The sequence below is a fragment of the Hipposideros armiger genome, unplaced genomic scaffold (assembly GCF_001890085.2).
Source record: "Hipposideros armiger isolate ML-2016 unplaced genomic scaffold, ASM189008v1 scaffold_1484, whole genome shotgun sequence".
Taxonomy (NCBI): domain Eukaryota; kingdom Metazoa; phylum Chordata; class Mammalia; order Chiroptera; family Hipposideridae; genus Hipposideros; species Hipposideros armiger.
The window spans coordinates 139,626-163,902 of NW_017732834.1; the positions used below are offsets into that span (position 1 = coordinate 139,626).

The 24,277-nt window shown below is 36.4% G+C and overlaps 1 protein-coding gene across 9 annotated transcripts in view; it reads left to right on the plus strand.

Annotated features, from left to right (window-relative positions):
* TLCD4 (TLC domain containing 4) overlaps positions 1 to 21,016 on the plus strand; it is a 31,378-nt gene extending 10,362 nt beyond the window's left edge. For 6 of the 9 annotated variants that reach the window (XM_019634043.1, XM_019634045.1, XM_019634050.1 and 3 more), the window contains exons 2-5: positions 11,213 to 11,378; positions 15,083 to 15,172; positions 16,854 to 16,912; positions 19,286 to 21,016. In XM_019634043.1, coding sequence (XP_019489588.1) covers positions 11,224 to 11,378; positions 15,083 to 15,172; positions 16,854 to 16,912; positions 19,286 to 19,488 — 507 coding nt within the window. In that variant the 5' untranslated portion in view covers positions 11,213 to 11,223 and the 3' untranslated portion in view covers positions 19,489 to 21,016. Of the gene's footprint in view, positions 1 to 5,856; positions 5,979 to 11,212; positions 11,379 to 15,082; positions 15,173 to 16,853; positions 16,913 to 19,285 lie in introns of all 9 variants that reach the window. The other 3 variants (XM_019634047.1, XM_019634046.1, XM_019634048.1) reach the window with 1 other exon arrangement.
* Positions 21,017 to 24,277: the final 3,261 nt, after the last annotated feature.

Consider the following 24,277-nt stretch of genomic DNA (forward strand, 5'->3'; position numbering starts at 1 on the left):
TTAAATGTAGGCTAGGAAAATAAGAATAAAAATCTTGTTAAAATTCTAATTAAAAAGATATATAATAGAAGGGATTACTGATGAAGTGTTGTGGGAAGCCAGGGGAGAAATTATTTCTTGAAAGGTCAGGAATTCTCAGGGAGGGTTCAGGTAATGGGATAGGCCCCACTCTTGCTGTGTGGGAATCTCCTGGTGGGGAGTCGGCTATGTGAAAAGATATATCAAGACAACTATTTTCCCCCCAGAAAACGAATTATAGAAAGGAAGACTACAGACTCTTCTTCACTGACAGGAATTAGCAGAATACATACTGAGAAAGTATTGTGTGGAAGGCAGCTCTGGGATATGCAAATTTGGAAAATACTGAATTAGAGGGATCAGAGAAAGAGTCCTAGAAGGCATTTAACATAGGATGTAAAGGGACAGATAGGAATATGAGAGATCTTGGGAAATCTTGGATTAAAGAGATCTGCAACAATATGAATTAACTTTCAAAATAGTTCTCTGAGTTGTGACAGCAAAAAGGGGCCACCCTATAGCCCCTGAGGGTGGATACTTCCTGCTTGGGGTGGGTGACTCTTACACAGCCAGGCCGGGGAACAGTTTAGCCTCCTTCATGCCCTAACATCCTGTGATGTAACTATTACGTTGAATTCTAGGAAAAATAAAGACCAATTAGAACTGTATGAAGATTCAACTTTAAGTATTTTATTCTTTTGAAAATAAAATTATTTATTTTTTTTCAGTTAAAGTTGACGTTCAATATTATTTTATATTAGTTTCAGGTGTACAGCATAGTGGTTAGCCATTTATATAATTTATGCAGCGATCCCCTGATTACTACACACTTGGCACTATACATGGTTGTTGCAACATTACTGACTGTATTCCCTGTGCTGTGCTTTACATCCTCATGACTGTTTTGTCACTACCAGTTTGTATTTCTTAATCCCGTCACCTTTTTCACCCAGCCTCAAGTGTTTTATTTTTTATCACTAAAACAATCTATAATCCAAAAATATTGTTTCCGGGAGGTGTCAGTTGCCAGGGTCTGTAACTGGCAGAATCCAACAGTTTCTCTTTAGCTTGAATTCTCTTATATGCTCTTGGAGAGAAAAGGTTGAAGGAATGGGAAAAATGTAAAGGATACCCTTATATGAAGTTCAGTGTTTCTTAACTGCCACGGGAACCATAGAGGTATGTTTTCTGTAGTCATGTAGTCATTTAGCAATTCCTTGTTAAATCTTAAGTAATATCATCTATTTAAGAAAGGGAATGCAACTTAATCATGTTATAATCATACAGGGTTCCTTAGCCTTTCCTGGTTTAGTCTTCATTTTCGTCCTGTTTGCTTCCATTTAAAAAGCAGTACCGTGAGTGTTGGAGGATTTATAGAAGTTAGGCTGACTTTTATGCAGCTAGCTTCCTATAGACTTTCACACTAATGCTAATGGTTCTTGAACTTGATACTCAGAAAAGAAAAAGAGGTGGAATGTTTTCTGCATGTAGTTCTCCTAACTTTAAAAAAAATATATAGCTCTCAATGCAGAATTTAAAAAAACAGCAGTAAAAAACAAAAACTAACTGCAGTTAGTGAGAGCTTTGTATGCATTTCATTAGACGCTTAACAGTTTTTATATAAATGAAGTGTCGAATGTAGGGCATGCGATAATACATCTTTACTAAAGGGTTTTAATGTCTCTGGTTAATTATCAACATTTTATGAGCATTTAGACAAATAATTGCAATGTACCACCCATATAGAAATGCAAACAAAACCCAGAATGGGTGGGGGGCAGATATGCCTCTTTTTTGATAGGGTTTTTGTTTGTTTGGTTTGGTAAGTATCTTCTGCAGTCATGTGTTCATTTACAAATGATTTACAGTTTGCAAATAGAGACTTGTAAAACGTGTTTGGGTTGCTGACGTAGATAAATCAATAAATAAGTACTTCCGTAGTTGGTAAGCATATGAAAATACAGAGCAGATTATTACAATTTTACATACTCATGAAAGCTTTGAACACATACCTTGTGTTGTAAGAGTTTGGGATAGTCAATCCAAATATACTGCTATGGTCTGGATATTTGTGTTCCCCCCCCACCCTGAACCCTGCCCCAAATTCATATATTGAAATCCTGACCCCCAAACATGGTAGCATTAGTTGGTGGGGCCTTTGGGAAGTGAGTAGATCTTGAGGGTGGAGCCCTCACTAATTGGGTTAGTGCCCTTGTAAAAGAGATCCTGCAGAGCTCCCCAGCCCCTTGTGATGTAAAGTCTGCAGTGTGGAAGAGGGCCCTCGCTGGTACCCTCTTCCTATGCTGGTACCCTGACCTCAGACTTTCAGCCTCCAGAACTGTGGGCAATAGATTTTGATGTTTTTAAGGCCACCCAGTCTGTAATATTTTATAACAGCAATGGAAAAAGACTAAGACACATACTCAGTACTGGTTCATTTATAATATTGATGCTCATTGCTTTTAGACATTTGCTTGAATGTCCAAATTTTCAAGAATGTCCAAGAATTTTCTTGAAGTCAGTATGTTTCCATGCTGTTAACCTAGGAACGTCCAAACCTGTAAAGAATTTTTATAAGATTTAATTTGAGCCAAACTGACAATAATTGCCAAGAAGCAAGATCCCGAATGCTCTGGTGAATGACAGTTTTGCAGTTTCTTTTACTCATTTGAAATTAAGGAGGGAAAGTAAGGAAGATTACATGGAGATGGGAGAAAGCAAGGTGAGGATTGGAGTACAGGATAGTTAACAGGATTATGTGCCCCCTTGAGGATGGCTAAGTGTGTTAACCTTAATAATGGCACAGAAATAATGAACAGGGCTTGCTTAAGGCAAAGATAAACGTTTTACTAAAGAAGTTACATCCCTGGGGCTTGACTACCCACCATGACCTGCCCAGTTCGGAATTTATGGTCAGATCACCCTGGGAGATTGTTTTCCATAGAACCCCCTTTTCATCCACAATGCTGTAATACTAGGGTTGTCAATTTAGAAAATTCTTTATTCCAATATTCTGATTAAACTGGTAAGATGAGGGACCTATAACTGATGAGATACTAGCTGAATGGAAAGCACATGTAAGAATATGAATGTCTCTATTACTGTCACTGTTTTATTTAGTAGACATTTAATGAGCGTATACTGTATGGTGGGCACGTGTTAGGTATGGGACACGTGGAGAGGGAAAAATGTTTGTGTTTCCTGTCCTCTTGGGGCTCACATTCCAATGGGGGAAGGAGTGATCCATTTATTTCTTTACTTTTGAATTTAAAAATATTTTTGGTTTTTATTTTATTAGTTTTAAATGAAGTGTATTAGGGTAACATTGGTTAATAACATTATGTAAATTTCAGGTGTACAACTTTATAGTATGACACCTGTATACTCCATTGTGTGCTCAGCAGCTGAAGGCTAGAGGAGACATCCATTTAAATTGCAACTGTAAAGGAGGGGGACATGATACTATGAGAGCCGATAATTGACCTGCTGATGGATCTCAGAGAAGGCTTCCCTGAGGAAGAGAGAATTGACCTAGAGCCGAAGAAGCATGAGAGTTAAATTGGGCGTGGAGGGGCAGGGATAGGAGTGGGGGAACAGGCTATGCAAAGGCCTTGTAGAGGGAGGGAACACGGCATCTTTAAGGAACAGAAAGAAGGCATTAGCTGGAGTGCCGCGAGCAAGGTCCAAGTTTAGGGGTCAGGCCGTGAGTTTGGTCGGAGATGCCTTTGAAATGCTGGGTCGTACCGACAAGTAGGCAGTTGGCTGTACATGTCAGGAGGTCAGAGAGGAGATCTGGGATGGCTATTTAAGCTTGAGATGGTTCTGCGTGTAAGTGGTAACTGAAGCCACAGGTACAGGTGAAATCACACAGGAGACAAGTAGAGAGAAGACGGTCTGGGACCAAGCCTTTAGGGAATTCTGTTCTTTAGTGGCGGGCAGAGGAAGTAGTATGGTGTCATGGAGGCACAGGGCAGAAAGTGCTCCAGGAGAAAATGGTCAGTAGTGCCCCATGTTGCGAGAGGTGAGGTAACGTGAAGACCACACAGAGAGGTCATTGCTGACTTGAGCAGTAGCTATTTCAGGGGAGTGATGAAGGTGGGGACAAGAATGCAGCGGGCCGAAGAGGGAGAGAGGTGAGCAATGATGACAGTATGGACAACCCACAAGAACTTTGTCCTTAAAGAGGGTGGGCAGGAGAGGGCACAAGACAGCAAACTATACTCTTGAAGAAGAAGACATGGCTCTGTTGATTTTTGTTTTTACTGGGAACTTAAGACTCTCTAAAAGCTAATAGAAAATCTAGGTCAGGAGACAATAAAGGATAATGGGGAGCAAAAGATTCCCAAGGGAGCCAACAACGATGGGTGAGATGTTGGCTGAGTGGGACGGCAGGTGCGTGAAGGTGCAGGTGGTCTGTGGCTCACAGTGTGATATTGGAAGTTTTCATGTGTTGGCTTCTACTTTTTTTGTGAAGTGGGGTTCTATGGAGAATGGGGGTGGATGGTTGGAGGTTCACAAAGAGTAGGGAGAATTCGGAAAATTAAGTGTGGCGTGTGAAAGGACTGGTTGGCCAGGGCAAGGATGTAGGAGTACAGGGCAGTGTTGAGGGCTGTGTGATTCCCTCTGTAATTTCACACTCGCCAAACTCCCTCTTCTGGTACATGACTTTTTCCAACAGTGCTCTGATTGTTCAGGGCTTATTGCTGAGTAAATAGTTGGTCATATCCGGGGTTGGTGTTTTCCAGCTCTTGGCAGTGGTAAAGGGAATGTAGGGTGTTAGTAAGAGTGTTTGAAATGATGGCCTCTAGGTTTTAAGCTGATTAAAGAGGGGAGTAAAAAAAGAGGAAAGGGCTAATGAATTGGGGAAAAGCTGAGGAGTCAATGGACTTGAGAATGCTGTAATACTGAGCACACTTGAAGGAAAGGTCAACAAAGGGAATACTTGAAACGTTATTTTGGAGGCAGAAAAAATGATGAGTGAGGGACAGTAAAGGTCCATGGGTGGTTGAGGTGGCATGGAAGAGGTGCCATTCCGGGTCAAGGTAAAAGGACTGAGTTGTTAAGGAAACCTGGGCCTTCCACATAGATAGGAAGTCACTCAGGATTATGGAAGGGCTTGAAGACATCAGTGAACCAGGTCCAAAGTCTTTGGGTGGGAGGATGTGTTTGGGAAGTTGGAATATGATACCAGTGAGGAGCGGGAGAGGGTGGTATAACTGAATAGCAGGGCACAAACATTACGGGGGGTGAGGGAATGGAGGAGTAAGGCCCGAAGGGGACCCTGAGGAACCAAGAGGATACAGGACCACCTCCTGACTCGCAAGTGTGAGGGACTAGGCAGCCACTGCCTGAGAGGGTTGCAGAAGAGGGGTGTCTTCAGAGCACACAGGGGAGAGACCAAGGATGGAGCACTGTTACTGGGTGTGGAACAGCAGTTCCAGGGGACCTAGTCGAAGGATTTGGAGGTGGAGGGGGTGATGGGCTGGGTCCAATGGCTGGGAAGGAACTTGAGAGGATTACAGGGATGGCTCTGTGGTAGAGGATAGATTTCTGCAATGGGGGCTGCCAATATTTTGAATGTTGACTAATGTAAACAGAGATTAGTTAGGGGCTTAGGGCCTAGTGGCCAGAGAATGGTTTTATTCCCCTTGGTTAAAGTGATAACAGATGCAGAAATCACATACCCTGTGTGCTGCTGGAGATGGATGATGGTGGAAGCAGAAACTTACTGAGTGCACAGCCTATGATAATTACTGTTCTAAGTGCCCAACACATTATGTAGGTTATTCCCTGTGAGCACCCTGTCATGTTAGTACTGTTGTTATCTCCATTCTGCAGGTGAGAAAGCAGGTTCAGTTAAGGTAACTTATTAGTCCCAGGACACACAGCCAGCAAGTGGTGGAACTGAGATTCAAACTCAAGACTCTGACTAAGCCTGTGTACTTCCCACCATGCTATAGGTACTTAATGTTTTCTTACTTGTGAAATTTTGATTTGTTTAAAAGCATAAATGACAGACTGTTGAGAAAAAATAAATGTAATATTTAAGACAAAATCACCTCTTGAGATACCAAAATTAAGGTCAGTCCTAGAATCCCAGAGCCTTACTCTGAAGCTTAGATCAGCACGCACTCCCTCTGCAGACCAACCCTTCTAGTGTTCCTTTTACCACTTCTGTGATAGATGCTGGACACTTGTAAATTATTAGGAGGGTCTTCCTTAAATTAAGCTAAACTCTTTCCTCCCTGTAATGTTTGCCCATTTGTGCCATTTTTGGGAATGCAGAGTTAAGCTCTGTCTTTCACTTTTCCATGACAGTTCTTTAGATGTTAGGAGAATGCTCTCAAGCCCTCTAGGTAATCTTGTTCCCAAGCTAATATTACAATATGATATGGCTTCTAAAAATCACCATCTTAGTTACAATACTCTAAAGGTACTTTGGTATATGATTAATTTAGAGGAAAGTGGGACTGATATGTGTCTTGATCCAAAGGTACTTCCACACTCTCCAACTGAATGTGACTGAAGATTGTTTTTTGTTATAATAGTATCTTCATTGAATTATTATCTCTCATTGCTTTGAATAACTTACAATGCTGAGGTTTCCCGTGAGTGTGTGTGTGAGTGTGAGTGTGAGTGTGAGTGTGAGTGTGAGTGTGTATGTGTTATGTGGCTATTATGCTAAGTCCTATATTTGGATATTGACTTTTTAAAATTTATTCCCATTAATCTTTCTGATTGGGACTCATTATTTCAGCTAATGCAGATAATTTTGAATCTGATTCTGTTAACCTATTACACTAGCTATCTTTCCCAGCTCTGTTTTATATGTAGATTGAATAAAAATATAAATATTTGTAAAACTATTACTGAAGCAGACCAAAAGCAGAGGACTTTATGGGACAGCAGGAAATACTTCTCAAGTCTACTTCAGATCATTGATCTACATTGCTGCTTTTAATTTCTCAACCAGCTCTGGATTTACCTAATTTTGTTATCCAATCACATTTCTTTGTATTACCCATAAGACTAGCATGAGAAACTTTCAGGACTTCCCTGGAATCGAGTTATCCTTCATCTGGTATTCTTCAGCCCACCAGGATTTGGCAGTGGGGGTGAGGGATGGGAAGGTGTCCAGGGTGACTGAGCTGCTCTGGATTGGAAGATGGGGAAGTGTTGTGGATGATGGTGTCACTCTCTGAGATCCGGAGCCCTGGGGGAAGGACTGGCTTGGGTCATGTAGAGCCTGTAGGGCCTCCAGGATGCCCACATGGAGCCATCCAGAAGATAGCTGACTCTCCAGGACTGTGTGCTGGGGGAGGTGGGGTCTGGTTGCACATGACTGAACTGTGTGGCACATACCCAGGCAGAGCCTGTTCAGAGAAGAGGTTCTGGGTCAGCGTGGCCAGGGGTAGTCAACATTGCCACGTTGAGGGCGTTCGTGCCCGATAGCCTCCATATTTTGATGAAATGGGAAGAGACCTCTATTGTCAGAGAGAGAGAGAACTGGAACTTTGAGAGCTGTGAGTGTTTGCAATCAATGTGGGGAATAGGAAAGGGAGCTTACTAGGGATGGGAAAAGGAGTGCTAAGCATACGTAGGACATTCTTCCCAGCTTTTCACTTTCTTGCTGCCCTTGAAGACAACCAATCACACAAGACCTTTCCCCTTTTTAAAGGTCTTTTACAGCTAAACATGACAACGTGGTTCTCACCTGAAACTATAGAATGTGAAGGGGTACAGTTGTGCATGTGTGTGGCAGTGGCATTAGTGATTGTGACATGTTCCCTAAGGAATCCCTGTCCTTACGAGGGAGTAACAAGCACGGAGAAATGAGAGTCATGGTTGTGTTCCCAGGGTGGTAGTTCTAGACTCAGCTGGTGGAACTGAGTCCTTTGGGCTTCAGCTCAAAAAGATGTCTTCTTGGCTCACCTTGAATACCTTCACTATCTCCTCACTGTGTATCCTCTCTGCTGGGTATTTACTCTCAGGAAAGCAGGGAGTGCCCCTTGACACCCTGAATTGACCACTTTGTATAGTGGTGATCTGTTTCTTTGCTTCCCTACTGGCTCATAAGCATGTCCCTCATTTTATATGCTGAGTCTCTGCATAGCACTTGGTGCATGGTGGATATGTGACAGATGTTGGATGAACTGTTGGTTGAAGGAAGACTGAATTAGGCTGGCTGTGCAGTTTCTGTTGGCCCTGCCTCTGGGAGAGTCCTCCTGCTGGAGGAGGGGGTCTCATAAGCCGATGGTGGAGAGTTATACTTCAGACCTTTTTATGTTCTTTTTTACTAAGAAACCAGCTTGAATTCAAGTCTATGGAAACAGTCTTGGGGGATGTTCAAACATCGTTATATTCAAAAGGTCCCTGGAAGAGTTTCTTTGGTGTCCACAATTCTTTTAAAACAAGAGGGGCTAATTGTTTTGTAAAGTTCATGTCTAGACACTCACCTTGTAAATTGCCACAGAAGTACTTTCCACTTAGGTTTGGCTCAGCCTTTCTGGGATAGTATCCAGCCTTCTGCCAGCTACTAGCCACATATGGAGGTATATGAACTTGGTCTGATACTTTTCTACTTTTATTATGTATTCTTATACTTAATAATTACCAAACTCTCAAAGGCCCTTAATCTATGTGAGTCATGATCATTGTTTGGTTTTCCCATTTTACCGTTTTCTTGCATGATTCAGTAAATGAACAGGGACAGTTGCCACCTACCAGAAGCCTGGGTTTTCTAAGGAATTTTGTAAAATATCCCTAGACTAGTGCTTGATTTGGCATGACTGATGAAGCATGAAGCAAACAGCTGCTTAATAGGAAGCAAAGCTGGGAGTAGAATGATTTAATTAACTTCTCTGTTGAGCCTTTAATGGAAGCCACAACTTAACTATATGGAGCTCTTTAGTTTCAAATGGAACATTTTTTGCAAAGGAAAACTCTCAGCAAATACCTGATAGACTCCAGTTAACTGACAATAAGTGTGTTAAAAACATCAGCTATCCAGTATAACAAAGACTTAATAAAAACTAGTTTTTTTAAAGGAATGATAAAAACTTTAATGGTGTGCTTGTTTTTAATGTATTGGTTAAATTAACAATTCATAAAATGGATAATGTTGCATGATTCCTACTCAATTTTATAAGAGAACTTTTAGCAACCATTCGTAAAATAAATGCTCATTATATACATTGAATTTTAACAAAAGTAAATGAACAGCCCATGCCCAGCCATCCTCCAGGACCAGCAGGAAACATGCAAACCCCTCCAGGGTAAATTGTCATCACATTTAAGATTATTCATGTTATTCATCTAATCATACAGAGGTTGCCAAAAACATGTATACACATTTTAAGAAAGGAAAACTGTATTAAAAGTATAATACTCAATATATACCAATAAAAAAAGATGAAGATGAGTCACGTTTGACTTCTGCAATGACGAGAGGTGCTCAAAGTGGTTACCAACAGCGTCCAGACACTTCTGATTACAGTGAACTACTTACTGCTTGAGCAACGTTGACCAAAGTGTCCACTTGTATACATTTTTTGGCACCCCCTGTATTTAATGTTAGACTCTCCACTGCATAGCCCCAGATCTCAATTTGCTTGCTTGCTTGCTTTATTTTTCTTTTTCTTTCTTCCTTACTTTCTTTTCTTTCTTTCTTTCTTTCTTTCTTTCTTTCTTTCTTTCTTTCTTTCTTTCTTTCTTTCTTTCTTTCTTTCTCTTCCTTCCTTCCTTCCTTCCTTCCTTTCTATCTATCTATCTATCTATCTATCATCTATCTTATCTATTATTTGACCTTATTTGCTTTTATCTTAGAAAAACATTATTGCTTTTCTATCTCATTTAGAAAATCATAATGATGTTTAATTTATGTTCAAAACTTACTTTTATGTATTATTTGGTTAGTATTAAACTAAAAGACCACAAATTAAAATTTTTAATGCCCAATAAACACATGTTAAATTAAGGAAAAAGTAAATGAGCAATAAAGTTTATGGAATCTCACAGAGAAGAATTGTAATATCAATATTTTTTGCTGAGCACACACACCAGAAAAAAAGAATGAGGAACGAATTTATTACAGACACATGAATTCTTTCAGAAAGGCCCCTGTAGGGGACTGATTCTTAATATGATATCCTGGTTGGAAGGGAATGAAGTGAGGGTGTTGCTTGTGCAGCCATGACTTGGCTCTTTTTCTAGTTAATTGGCTTCAGTAGGTGACCTTATTTCTTCACATTGGGAAGCTGGAAATACCTACTGATTCATTTCCTTTTCATTTGAGGGTCAGCTCTATCAAAGAAAAAGCCATAAAAATGCTGTATTTACTGGATATGAGCAAATGCTTTAGTGTCCTTTTTTGATCTAAATGTTCCTAAGATTTTTAGGAGCTAAACAAAGTTCAGCTCAATGAGACAGAAAACATACTATGAATGTACATGTATGCATATTACTGTTTGCTAACTCTATCCTTAAAACCTGAAACTCTTTTATAAAAATCTTTATTTTGAGATAAAAAGTTATGGAGAAGTTTTGGTCCAAGGATATGTGTGATTGCAGGATATTTTTTTAAAGTTAAATACTAATTTAAACAGTAACAGAACAGTAGTGTGGTTATTTTCCAAGATGATGTTATTCTTCTTACGATTTAAATTTTGTTTTAAATGTTTGTTCCACTGTACAATTGGTTTTTATTATGTAATTATTTTTTTGTTTTTCTATTGCAGATAATGTTAGTTCTATTATTGCTTAATTGTTTCTCAGAAATTATCAAACCAACTCTCTCTTTTTATAAATGAGGAAGTTGAGTTATAGAGAAATCAAGTAATTTGGCCTTAAAAATATTACTAAAAAAATACCTACAGTTACAGCACTTGAAATTCCCTCATAATGTTAAACTCTAAGACTCAGATAATTTTGAATAGCATGATGTTAAATTTATCTCCTGAAATTTGTAATGTTGAGATCTTTAAGATAATATATTTCCCCCTCTTTATGTTAAATATAAATATAAGATATGACAAATAGTTGCTAAAGGCTCAAAATTTTTCTAGTTTCTTTGTATTCATACATTTGTAATAAATGAGTAAAAATATAACCACATACTCTTTTAATATTAAAAAAATTAATTTAGGCTTATCATGAGCAATTTAAAGCAATTTATAGCCCTCATTTCTCTTAACAGGTTGAAGAAATATGGACACCAACACTAAACTGGTCATCAGCACTGTTTTTACCAGCTTTCTCACCTTTCAACTGCTTTTCCACTGTATAAGTTACTGGTTTTCAGCAAAAATTTCTCCCGGTTTTAACAGTCTCAGCTTTGAAAAGAAGATTGAATGGAACTCAAGGTAAAGCTTATAAAAATATAATTGATTTTTTAAAAAGCTAGTTTTATGAAATTAAATTATTTAAAATATCTCCCAAAAGTTTTTCATTTAGGATCTTACAAAATCTAAGATCAAATTTTTTATTTGCCCTTCACAATGAAAGACAAGATAAGTAAATAGATCTTATACAAGAAAAATGTAAAAGATTTTATATTGAAAGATGGTAGGAAACATTTATTCAGCTTTCTTAGGAAGTGTGGGAAGGTTAAGTAGATTCTAGCTGACTGTGGAAGAGTGTTGTTTTTGCATTCTTCTCTGAAATATTTATGATAACAAACACATGTTCATTGGAAATGATAACAGAAGTAAACATTAGTTGGGGCCCTGAGTAGCCTATATATAGCATTGGCTGGCTTAGCCCAACCGGAGCAGTTAAACACCACATAGGAGAGAACACGGTGTACGGTTAGCACATCTGTGTCTCTCTTTTAATGAACTTTTCATTACAATTCAGAGTCCTCCAGAATGTGTTTTTTTATTATGCAATCCTAAAGTAAAAATGGGTTCTTAGTTTTTTAAATTAAAAAATGAATAAGACATGTTATGATATAGAAGACTATGATATTTTTAATTAGCTGGTTTGCACATTTTTTGTGTGTGTGCAACTCCTTAATCCCTCACAAGATTTCAAACACAAAATGACTGTTGACTGCCTTACTGACTTTAGAGCCTTTCAGGTGCCCGAACATCACTGTGCATTTTCAAACCTGAGTGAATCGGAACAGCTATGGGAATCCTTTTTGTTGTTGTTATGTAGTTTAAGTTAATGCTAACTATAAAATGAATTCAGCAGGCCTCTAAAATTGCTATAATCAGCTTCCATTGAAATTTTCTTTTAAAATTAAAGACCTTCTGCCAAAGTACTTATTTGAGCATGGTTATATTTGACCTGAAATCCCCTATCTTTTTTTTTGCACCAAATTGTTTTGCAGGCATCTACTTTTATAATTCAAACTGTGAATAAGACTTTAGTTGTTTTCTTAAGCACCTTATACTGATTTGTCTGGTTCATACATGCTACAGCTCTTTTCATCCCAAAAGTGAGAATTGTTTCTCCATGTATTTTTGAAAAATAAGAGGCATGATTTATCTTAAACATCGCACAAAGATCAAATGTGGGATACTAAAGATACTAAGCATTACTTTTAAAAAACCTTTCTAACATGAAGAAAGATAGACTAGTGGGAAAGAGAAGGAAGGGACATGGAGAAATACATTTTCTGTGGCTAAATTTTGAACTATTTTCACTGTGGTTAGAGGAGGTAAAGGCATTTGAATCTTGAAGAGTTGCAAGCCAAAGAAATAGATAGGGCACAGAGAAACAGGAGCAAAGATGAAAATGAAATGAAATGATGAAACTGAAAAATACTTCGCGTTATTCAGTCTTATCACTGCCATTCTATGGTGCACGGAATCACCATTTGGGAAACTGAGTTCCCATTTGCAAATGGAGTCTGGGATTATATAAGATTCATTGTGCTATTCCAATGGTGTTCTCTCTCTCCTTTTCTGTCTTTCAAATTTACTCCTGTTTCCCACTTCAGCTGGGTTTACATGGGACTTAAGCTGTGAGGCGGTGAGTGCAAAGAAGGAAAAAAAAAACAACTGGCTGCTTTTTGAGCAAAGTACACATATATGTCTTGATATCCAGCCTCCACTCTTGAAACAGATTAACATAACGCATATAATTCTTCCTAGCAATCAGCAAGGTCTGAATAATGAGTGGTCCAAGTCATCTAGTAGAAAAAGGACAGGAAGAAAAAGCTCACTAGAAAATTCACACCTGAGAGATAACAGTTTAATTAATTATAAGTGAGACATTGCTATACTTAATGGTTCCTTTTCTGAAAGCATACATACTTATAGGTATTATTTATATCATAATTAAAATTTTTTTCTTGTGTCTACTTGCTTTCCTATGGTATAGAAAGTCCTAGTGTGTTGAAATACTCTTAATTTTTAAATCAACTTCTCCAAAATTGAACTGTTTGAACTATGTAATTTCTGTTAGCAATACTCATACTACTTGTGAATGATTAAATCAGCAACTTTAAATTGCTATTCTAAAATGGTCATTATTTCCTTAAAAATAAAGCACCATCTTTTTATAAGCACAGACATTTCTTTTTAGCCCTCTTTTGGAAAAAAAGTTGAAGTATTTTATCTCGAGTAGCATCATGGTTTTCCTTTTTAGACACTAAGGAATCTATATTTTGCTTTGTCAGGAACCTGATTTTAAAGACTGAAAGATGGAGTTTTTACTAACAGAAGTTTCTAAACAAATAGACTTTTAATATAGAGTGGTATGTAAGCACAGGGTGTTCGCTTCTGTTCATTATAGTGGTAGCTATCTGATCCAAGTATATTTAACTTTTCTCTCATGAATTACATGCCATTTCCATAACTGAGGGCTTGCAATTCTTCCCATTAACAATATAACATCTCAACAGAGAAGGGAATTTGAGGCCTGAGCATCAGGAACAAAAATTTAGTTTTTTTCCAAAAGGAAACTTTTTGATGTAACATTACTGAGCACTAAAAGGGGTTTGTGAGAGGTTATGTTTGTTTCCTTTCATAGAGTTTTTTAATGGCAACACAAAGCTGGTTGTATGATTATTTAGATGGAGCATTTTATTTGACATGAGAGATCCTGCGCTTTTATCCCATATGTATTCAAATGAGATACAGGGGTGCTTGGCATGAAAATTCCAGGTGTATAAACCAGATAAATTGGGTAAATTATTCACACTTCAAAATGATCTTTTTGTATTACAAAGGATTCTTTGTCGATGCCTTTAAATTAGTGTGAATCTTTGATCATTTAAAATATGATTTGATTGAACTTGACATAGCTATTTAGAACCACATTATCTATTAGATCAAATATACTGATATTTCAAGTTACAATAATAAGATTTTCTAATATCAAGCTTTATATTAGTTGATATATTTCACTTACTTTTAAATATTTGGTGTCATATTGTAGAGAGAAATTCATTGACACCATTAATTTCTAAAGAGAAAACTTGCTATACCTTTATTTTAATAAGAGAAAAGAAAGTTAATTACTTGTATACTTTTTTGTGTGTGAGTAAATGTAGAGTATCCTTTATACAGTTCTTTACGTCATGTCACAGAGCTTGGATGTTAAGTTATTAACAAGATATGCTCATAGAAACTGATAGTTTTCATCTAAATCTTATTCCTTCCATAAAAGAAAATCTGACCTGGATATTGTAAACTGTTTGCTTTCATTTGGGCGTTTCTTTTAAAAACAGATTTTCTGTGTGATGCTGTTTGGGGCGGGAGTTCCATCCAAGCAGGATGCAGGGTAGTGGGCTTACCAGGTGCCATCTGTTTGCACAAAACTCAACTGCATCATGAGATATGCTTCTGCTTTAGAATTTTAAACCAATAAGTAATTCACCAATTTTCTAGCAGGAAATTGTAGACTTGGGTATTTTTCTTGTTAGTAATTCCAAAGTAAACTTCTGGCCCTTGGATTTCTAGATGACAATTTCATGTTATACGTACTCTGAGATGTGCTCTATTCCTATATTTAAATGCTTCCAGATTTAACTTCTTCACAATGTTAAATGTTTTGCCAGAATTAAAGTTTATTGTAAAGAATCTGAAATCCTTGTGTGCATTTCATTTCATTTCAGGGTAGGATCTACGTGCCATTCTTTGGTAGTGGGGTTTTTGGGCCTGTACATTTTCTTGTTTGATGAGGCTACAATTGCTGATCCGCTTTGGTAAGCTGTTTCTTTCCAATGTATTCAATTTGATTTGCATTTTGATATTAATTATTAATAAGAACATCACTTTAAAACAGCAAACATTGATGGTGTATGGTTTATTGAAATGCTTGTGTTCAGACTTATTTCAGCAAGGTACGTTAAAATGATTTTAGATTTGAATACAAATAATGAGGATTGTTTTGCCTTAGTATCGCCATTGTTATCCATAGCAGGGAAAATATGATGATGTAAACATTTCTACTGTGTTACTGAGTAAAACCAAGTTATGGTAACCACTGTTCTGAGAAAAATGAGTTATTATTGAGGTATGATAGTCAACTTGGATAACTTAAGACTTAGTCTTCAAATTTATGTTTGACCCATCATTTGATATCAAAGATATGAAAATGAGACTTATAGATGTCCATGTAAGAGAAATTTAGTACCACATAAGATTTGAAGTACTAATAATAACCGTGTTCATCAATCATAGGCTAATTTGTAAGATGGTTCTTTCTGAAAAATTTAAATGTGATTCCAATGGCAGAAATTTTACAAACTATATTTCCTGCGTTCATCTTAGTTTGAGAAATGAGGTATATTTTGAGAAAGTGCTGCATGGGGATGTGGGGCAATTTAACCAGGCCTGTTGACTATCTGTGTTTGACTGCAGTGATGTTTTTCATTCATAAATATGGATTAATGCCCATCAGAATTATATCAGTATTGATCAGTTTTCATTGGGAAGATATTTTTCAAAATGAATCCATTTAGTGAACTTAATTCTTTGACCAGGTTTTTATATAATGTACCCAAACAATTTCTAGCTTTGTTCTTTTCATATTTTTATTTTACTAACATGATTATTAACAGAACCAGGTCTTTTGGAAAGTAAATTTTATAACAAAGATTTGTCTCATTAGTCAGTTTTTGTCCATATCAAACTTTTACCTATTATACTTTTTGATATGTTTACTTTTTCTTTGATGCCATAATTTATTCCAGGTCCAATTTTCCAGGATCATATTTGTAGATCAGAATTTGTAAAGAAGACATGACTTCTGCTGAGTATTTGCATTTGTAATTTAGCTGTTATCAGTTTTATTTTCTGTTCATTTCACCAGTAGTTCACATCATAAATCAGATGGTAAAGGACTGATAATTTGTATTTGTTTCTTGGTGTGAAGAGCATTAGTAGGGCTAAAGTGTAGGATCTTGATTTGTGGAGGGGTCAAAACATCAGGATTAAGCTGTCCTGCTCCAGCCATGTACTGATGTGTGAAAACAGGCAAGTCACTCCAGTATGCAGTTGAGTGATGATGATAACAGTATACTGCCTCAAATTATTTGAGTCACTGATTCAGGATAAGGAATAAAAAAAAAAATCAGCATCTGGAATTGTTTTTGAATTCTTTCACAAACAAATCACATGAGAACCCATTTTTAAAAAGTTGTCTTTTGATAAAACTATTTTCCTAAAACTTTTAGCTAATTAATATAAGAGATTATTATTCATGCAGTTTTAAGTTCAAGTATTATTATAGCTAACACAGTACCTTGTGCAAATGACAACTTACCATTTGAGAATCTATGGAAAGCATTCTGATTATATTTAAATCTCAATAGAAAAAAAGTAGCTGTCGTCTATAACCTATGTGTTAAAAAATGTACTTTTTGTTTTTTTAAATATTTATAGGGGTGATTCATCGCTTGTAAAAGTGAATATTTCTATTTCTTCAGGCTACCTCGTTTCTGGTATGTGATATGTTGTTCACTGTTTCTAAGTTACTCATGGAATTATGCAAGGAATATATAGTCTATGCTTTTGGTTTATTTATTTGAGAAGCAGCTTTTAGGACCCATACAGTGGGGGAAAAAAATGCTGGCTCTGATGGTAGAACATGAAATGTTTTCCTGTTGGCTCTCTGGTTCTTATTGAAGATCAGAGCTGCAGGGTGGGGCTTCGGTTAGGCCTGGACAGTTTTTACTAGCAATGGTCCCTTTTGGCCTAAAGAGCCTCTCAGGTGGAATTACTGTGACGCTAATGAAGTTTAAGCCTCAAGGGACCTTTAAATATGTTCTTATGGCCGTAGTTTTGTATTGTTTTGGTAAAATTTGCAGAAGTAAACTATTTTAGCTATAATTAATTAAGATCACAGACTCTTTCTTCTCCACATTTCCCTCTGTCATATTTCCTCTTATGTTGGCTAGGATTGGAATAGCCTTTGATACAACTGGACAAAGGGGAAGTTAAGTTGAGCATGTGCCATTTACACTGCTTTTTGAAAAGATATTTTGGACTGTCTTCATAAAACAAGAGAAAAATAACAGATCCCTGATTTGGGCATTTATATAGGGAGACCTGTTTTATAATTTTAAAATTTAATAAATAGCTGAAAGGAAATCCAAATAAAAATAATGGAATATGAAGCAAAAGTGATAAAGATGGGTAATGGACTCAATCGAAAGTTTTCTGCTATCAAGAAGTGATCAAAAAATTAAATTATACCAAAACATGTAATTCTTTAGGAGGAAGAGATAAATTTGAAGAGAAATAATGAATAGGCTATTGGATTATCTGATGGCCCAATTAAAAGAAGAGTGAATCATGTGAACACGTTGGAAAAAAATTTGCCTGTTTGGCACATAATGCTGTCATTGACAAGGATAACACAAAATTTATAATATGCCTCAAACACTGGTTAATGAGTATTGTCAATTCAGAGAGTCATCACTACCCAGGAAATTTTGTATGAAAGAAACTTGGTAAAGGTTTCCCCAAATAATATAACAATCCAAAACACTTAAAAATGAGAGTTCTGAACTGAAACAAACTTTTCTAAACTAAGCTGAATGAAAAGTGAATTCTGTTTAGTCTCTCTTTGGAAAGTATTACAAGATCATTATCATATAAATCGGTGACTAAAAAGTGCACAGCTAAAATGTGTAGAGAAAATGTATCTAATAGGTGTACCAGGCATTTAATTACTAATAGCGTTATATTTTCAATTCTTTTTTAACTTTGTTGGGGAACAGTGTGTTTTCCCAGGACCCATCAGTTCCAAGTCAAGTTTTGTCCTTCACTTTTAGTTGTGGAGGGCGCAGTTCAGTTCCAAGTCCAGTTGGCCATTTTCAATCTAGTTGTGGGGGGCACAGCCCACCATCCCATGTGGGAGTCAAACCCGAAACCTTGTTGTTAAGAGCACGCACTCTAACCAACTGAGCCATCTGGCCATGCGTGTTATATTTTCTTGATTTCCACATCTGTGCTATTTATTTTCTCTTTAAAATATGTAATCTGATGATTTCTTTTCTCTTTATAAATATTCACATCTAGTTTTATACTAGTAATTTTTAATTTTTATTAAAGAAGGTTTCTATACTTTATAATCTCCAACCTCATAAAACCTCAATCTTCCCCTGGTTTCCATCCATGATTGTCATTAGTTTCCATGTCTAAATTTCATATTTAACCATTGGGTAAAGAAAATAGTTGTGTTAACATTTTGAAAAGTTTCTGTTTCGTTAAATGAAATTATTTTCTTAATAATGATGTTCAGATTCAGAATCTTTTAAAGAAAATTGATGCCTTGACCTCTTTCTTTGGTGTATCTTTTTAATAGTCATTGTTCTTATTGGCTTTTGTGATTTTGAATTAATATTTAATCACATCCTTTGTTAATTTTAAAATATTTTTTGTTGAATTTGTGTTACAATTGAGTTGATCATTATTTACCTTTTCTGTGAATTAGTGTAGTGATGGAAATCAGTAATTTACACTTATTTTAAAATTATTTTTATTCAGTAATAGTTTCACTTTATTTAACCCTGGAAACATGTTATTCATTTTCCTTTCAACAAATTTATTACGTAGCTATATGCCAGGCACTGTGCGAGATGACCACACTTGGTCCTCATCCTGGAGGAGTTATGGTAGGGTGGGGGAGACAGTTATACAGAAGCTGATACTTTATGATGAAGTGGGTAATTGGACAACTGAGGTATAAACAAAGTGCTGTGGGCTCAGAGTGGACTGTAACAAATTGTCAGGAGAGAGAGTTAAATACACGTAAAAAACAATGCAGTTTTCTTTCTGTGTAATAGCTTACGTATTTTTCTTTCTTACAGATTTGTTCATAATCATTTTGTATTGGAAAGTGATTGGTGACAAATATTTTATAATTCACCATTGCACAGCGCTGTATGCCTACTTTTTGTTACTGGTGAGTGCTGGGATTTACAACAGCCCAACAAGCAGACAAGATTGGGAGAGGAATGACTTAAGGATTGACATAAATCTAAACATAAAATTCTTAATTTATACAGATTAACTGAAAATACATTCAGAGTCCTTCTCATGATATGCTATCTTATTTATGAACAAAAGTAATAATTTAACTTGGGTGTCTGTTTTAGTGTGTCTATTTGGATTCATACACTTTGGGAAAGGCAGATGACCCCAATTTCTTGAATTTTCACTTAAAACCTTTAGGACCCTGTAACTGTTGATATTTGTCTGTCTTTCTGGATCATTTATAATTGAATCCATGTCTAGCCAGACTAGGTATAGACTCCTGTATATCCAGGTAAAATATTTCTCTTATGTTCAATTCCATGTATAATTCCATGTACATGCATAATTACACTTAGGTATGGGAGCAGTGTGGGAGTTTGCTCAGAGACTTCATCAGAATTTCACAACTGAGCTAACACAGGATACTCACATCAGTCAGTACTGCATATTAAATTTTATATCTAAAATTACTTTTTACATATTATACATTTGTAAATTAGCAATTTTATATCCCATGCATGTTTGTTAGGTTTCACAATGAATTATTTTTCAATCTAGATATACCAACAAGCCCTAGATATTTAGAAATAATTGATATATGTAAACAAGGATAGTATAAATTTTATGTAACAGATATGGTATACCATTTCATGTTTTCTCTCTTTTAAAACTTTTTTTCTTTGTTGGTATTACTAAAATCCTTATATCACCGGACATTTGGGACTATATGGAGGATTTTTAAAAAATTCATATAAATGTGTATTAATAATATCCTTTTATTTTTCTTATATTGACTCACACAAAGATACCTGGTGAATAAGACATGAATTTGGTACTATTTCTGCAAGAATCAGATATGTCAAAGCATCTGTCTGTATCACTCATTTGAAGTCATAAATCTAAATAACACAATATGTTTTAAAAACTATGCTGGTTTTAATGTTATAAATAAATGCTCATGTATCCTGAAAGTTATCTATAATCATTTTATTTTTCTGAAGCAATAGGCTATTTTTACTGGCATTTCCTACTGTTTATGTCTTTGGTCTTTTTTGTATTTTAATAGAGTACAGGTAGGTAGTTATAAAATACAGACTTCTACTTTTTATACTATGTCTTCAATATTTGGTATACAAGCACTTTGTTTCCTAAAACTTTTGCTAAAAAGACATGGAAACTGGCTAACAAAATACTGGCTAACTCTGGGAAGAATGTGTGTGAGTACCCATGTGAGTTTAACATCACGCTGCAGTTTTGAAATATGTTCTCTGAACAGGAGTCACAAATAATCATTGCGCTATGAAAAGAATACAAGCTAGTGAAAGATAACAGGTCACTTGCATGCGTTTGTAAATATGTCATCACCTGCTCTTTGCTCCTGGCCACCGAAATCACAGGCTTGGCAAGTGGCTGGCAGTGCATGGATGGGCAAGCTGAATATTTAATCACGTGGGATGAATACTATTTTCTCTTTGGACTTTTATGCCTTTATAAATGAATCAATAACCACATGCTGGGTTTTTAAAAAAGAAATGATTTGTTGCCTTATTTCATAAAGTTGACAAGAAAAGTAACTCCAATTTTTTTCTAGAGATGGTTGCTTTTTTGATATGTCTTCATTTTATGAAATAAATGAATGGTATTAAATAAATTTATGTAATTAAAGTGAATCTGTTCACAGGGAAACAAAATAGAAAAAAATTATGAAATAATAACTGTTTATAGGTATAGCGATCCTGTTTCATTTATAGATCTTACATTTACTCTGTATAAGAAGCATTTTTTTCCATGCAGTGAATTCCTCGGCCACTTTGTGCATTTTAAATAAGGCTAACAAAATGATAATAATAACAACATCAACAACTACTACAATTATTATTTTATATAAACTTTCATGATTCTTATCATTTATATAATAAAAACCGATATTTGGAAAGCACTTTGACTTGATACTTGTGCAACTATTTAAGTTGTTTGTAGTAAGCTTTTTTCCTTAAAAGATTTTCTAATTGGAGCCAAATAAGACTTAAAATGAAGAATAGAGGCAAGTCACCTGTGGGTTTTAAACGTATGCTTGAACCTTTAGGATCATGTAGTTGAAAAGTTGAAAAGTAAGATTCTTTAGAATTTAGGGTATTATAGAGTATAACAGATTATCAATACCTTGCCCCGATAACATGCCACATATGCTAAAAAGAAGCTGTTTTCAAATTTAGACTATATTAGGGAAGGTACAATAGCAAACAAAATTACGATTTTCCTGGTTAGACTGTATCCAAGATCATCATCATCTGAAGTCCCTAAACTTGCCTGTGCTGGCAGAGGGACTGCCAGCTAACTGTGGAGGGGAGATTAGATTAGGTAACTATGGTCCTACAACAAACAAACAATTGAAGGACCCACAGAGGTCAGCCTAGAAAAGATAAGTTGATGTGATGGCTTTGAAATGTCCTTGGAAATGTGGAAGTACTGTTAAGTGGAAGAGAGAGTAGACTTATTTTGGATTAATTGAGATGGAGCGAGGACCAATGGGATGGTAAAGAGAGGTAGGGGAGACTCCGTTTTACAGAAAAGACATCCCCAGTGGATAGAAGATTGTAACAATGGCCTTTTAAGTGGTTCTCCTACCCTAAGATATCTTCAATCAGATAGATATAAAAATAGATATAAAAAGTAGACATTTTGAGTAGGAGCTTGCACTACATCATCTTTAAAGTTATGAGATTCTGTGATTCAACTGTTGTGTTGAAATAATTTGATTTAGTTCTAATCCTGGAGAGCTAGGCAATGAGCAAGTGAGAAAAAGCCAAGTTATGTCACCAACTTCTTAAGTAACTGGGAAGAAGGGGTGAAAGCAGCTGGACTGCAAATCCCTTCACTTCTTTGGGAGAAGGGAGGGGAAGGAGACAAGTGACTCTGGTCTAGTCTCCTTGTCAACGGGACTTTTAGGTCAACAGCGTACTGGCATTTGTTAGGAGGAAGAGCTCTTACTCTAACATTCCCTTAGGATGTCCCTGGCTAACGATTCCCTATAATAAGGAGAACCCAGGATATCTCAGGCCTGGCTCCTTGGAGAATGGCATGCAGGCTGTACAATTTTCTGGGGGTATCAAATGGAGATGTTTTGTAAGTTACCCTCTCATGCTGTGTGAGGAAGCTTGTGAACCTCACTTAGTAGAGCCTTCATATCTTCTGTGCCAGAGCCCCTCGTTCAACACAGGAAGGACCTGGCGTGCCAATTGCCCTTGATGTCCCAGACCTCTCTGCTTCTTCTGAATTATTTGATAGCCTCTATCCTTGTAACATTTAGTAAAGCTTAATACTAGGTGAGTAAGATCACTGTTTCCCATCAGTCTGATTTGGTAATCTAATCCTGTGTGTTAGCTCAAGCCTCAACTCTTGTCATGTAAGTAAGTAGTCATAAACCCTGAATGATTAAAGTTAAGCAAATAGTTTTTAAATGTAGGGTGGATTTTGTTCCCAAATCTCGTTTCTAGATTGATGGTACTCTGAAAGGGTTTCCCATGGACACAATCTAAGGCTCTGGGTCAGTCTAAATAACCCATAAAAAAGAACACAGTCACATTGTTATACAAGATTCCCATTTGGGAGGTCCAGAACTTCTCTCAGACCAATCATACGGGCCTAGCAGTGGGAAGGGCTGCCCATCTCACTCCAAGCCATCGGTGGTGACAGCATTTAGCACCATGCTAGCAGTAGCAGGTGCATACTAATGTTAGTTATCTTTCTCCCATATCTTCTAAATCTCTGATCTTAGTCATTCTCAACTGTTAGAAAATTAAGTTTTCCATGGTACGAAAATCCAGATTTTCATAATCCCTGGCTAAAAGGAGAATTTTCTTTTACGCTCTGGAAGAGATCAGACAAATCCAATTTTGTTTTTCCTCACAGAGTCATGCAAAGGCCATGGCAAGTAGGAATTTTACTCTAGGCAAAGCTCCCTTGTAGATGGCAGAAGTGGAAACACATATTGACCAGAAGTGAGCTGTGAGTTTTACTAACAGTAAAATTTACTAACAGTAAAATGTCAAAAATTGTAATTTATTTTAAAATATTAGAGCAGACTTAAATCTATCTTTTAATAGCACCTCTGTCACTGATATTTCAGGAGGTTTTCTTGAGTAGGTGGGAGATAAGGTAATGAGGAATTAGACATAGCATGAAGCTTATTGAATGGCTGGCTACCTGTGCCCTTAGAAGTATGGGCCACACATGATGCTCACTCTCATGAGTGTATTAAATTAAACAGGTGGAGAGTCATTGATGTACAGAAAGCAAGACTATGCAGCTAAGTTCTATACTCCTGCACAGCTCACAGTGGTTTTGTACTATGGAGGTGGGGGTAAAGGGCAAGGATATGATAGAACCTATGGGGTCCGATTAGAGAGTTGAGATTTAAATACAGGAAATTATTTTTAAAAGTCAGGCACTATATCACCCAGTGATAAATCAGTAATGTGTAGCAGTTTGGGGAATGAAAAGATGAGTGTGTTAATTTGTATTATTTTTTTTTGGTCTGAATATGAATGTAAAAAAAACTTCTGAGTTTGTAGAAATATAGGGCTTTGTAAGTATAATGTTTTCTAGGTTTGATTCTCCAGAGGTAACTGCTGACAATACTTGATGTATATTCCTGGAATTTCTGTGCAATTACTAATGGCTACTTGCAGAATTCCTTAGTTCAGCATGACACAATTGCTTAAAATCTGTTTTTATAAGTGAATAGTATATGCATAAGTGAACATAAGTGTACAATGTACTTTTGTCTTTTAAAAATATTGTAGAATTCTAGTGACATATCTAAA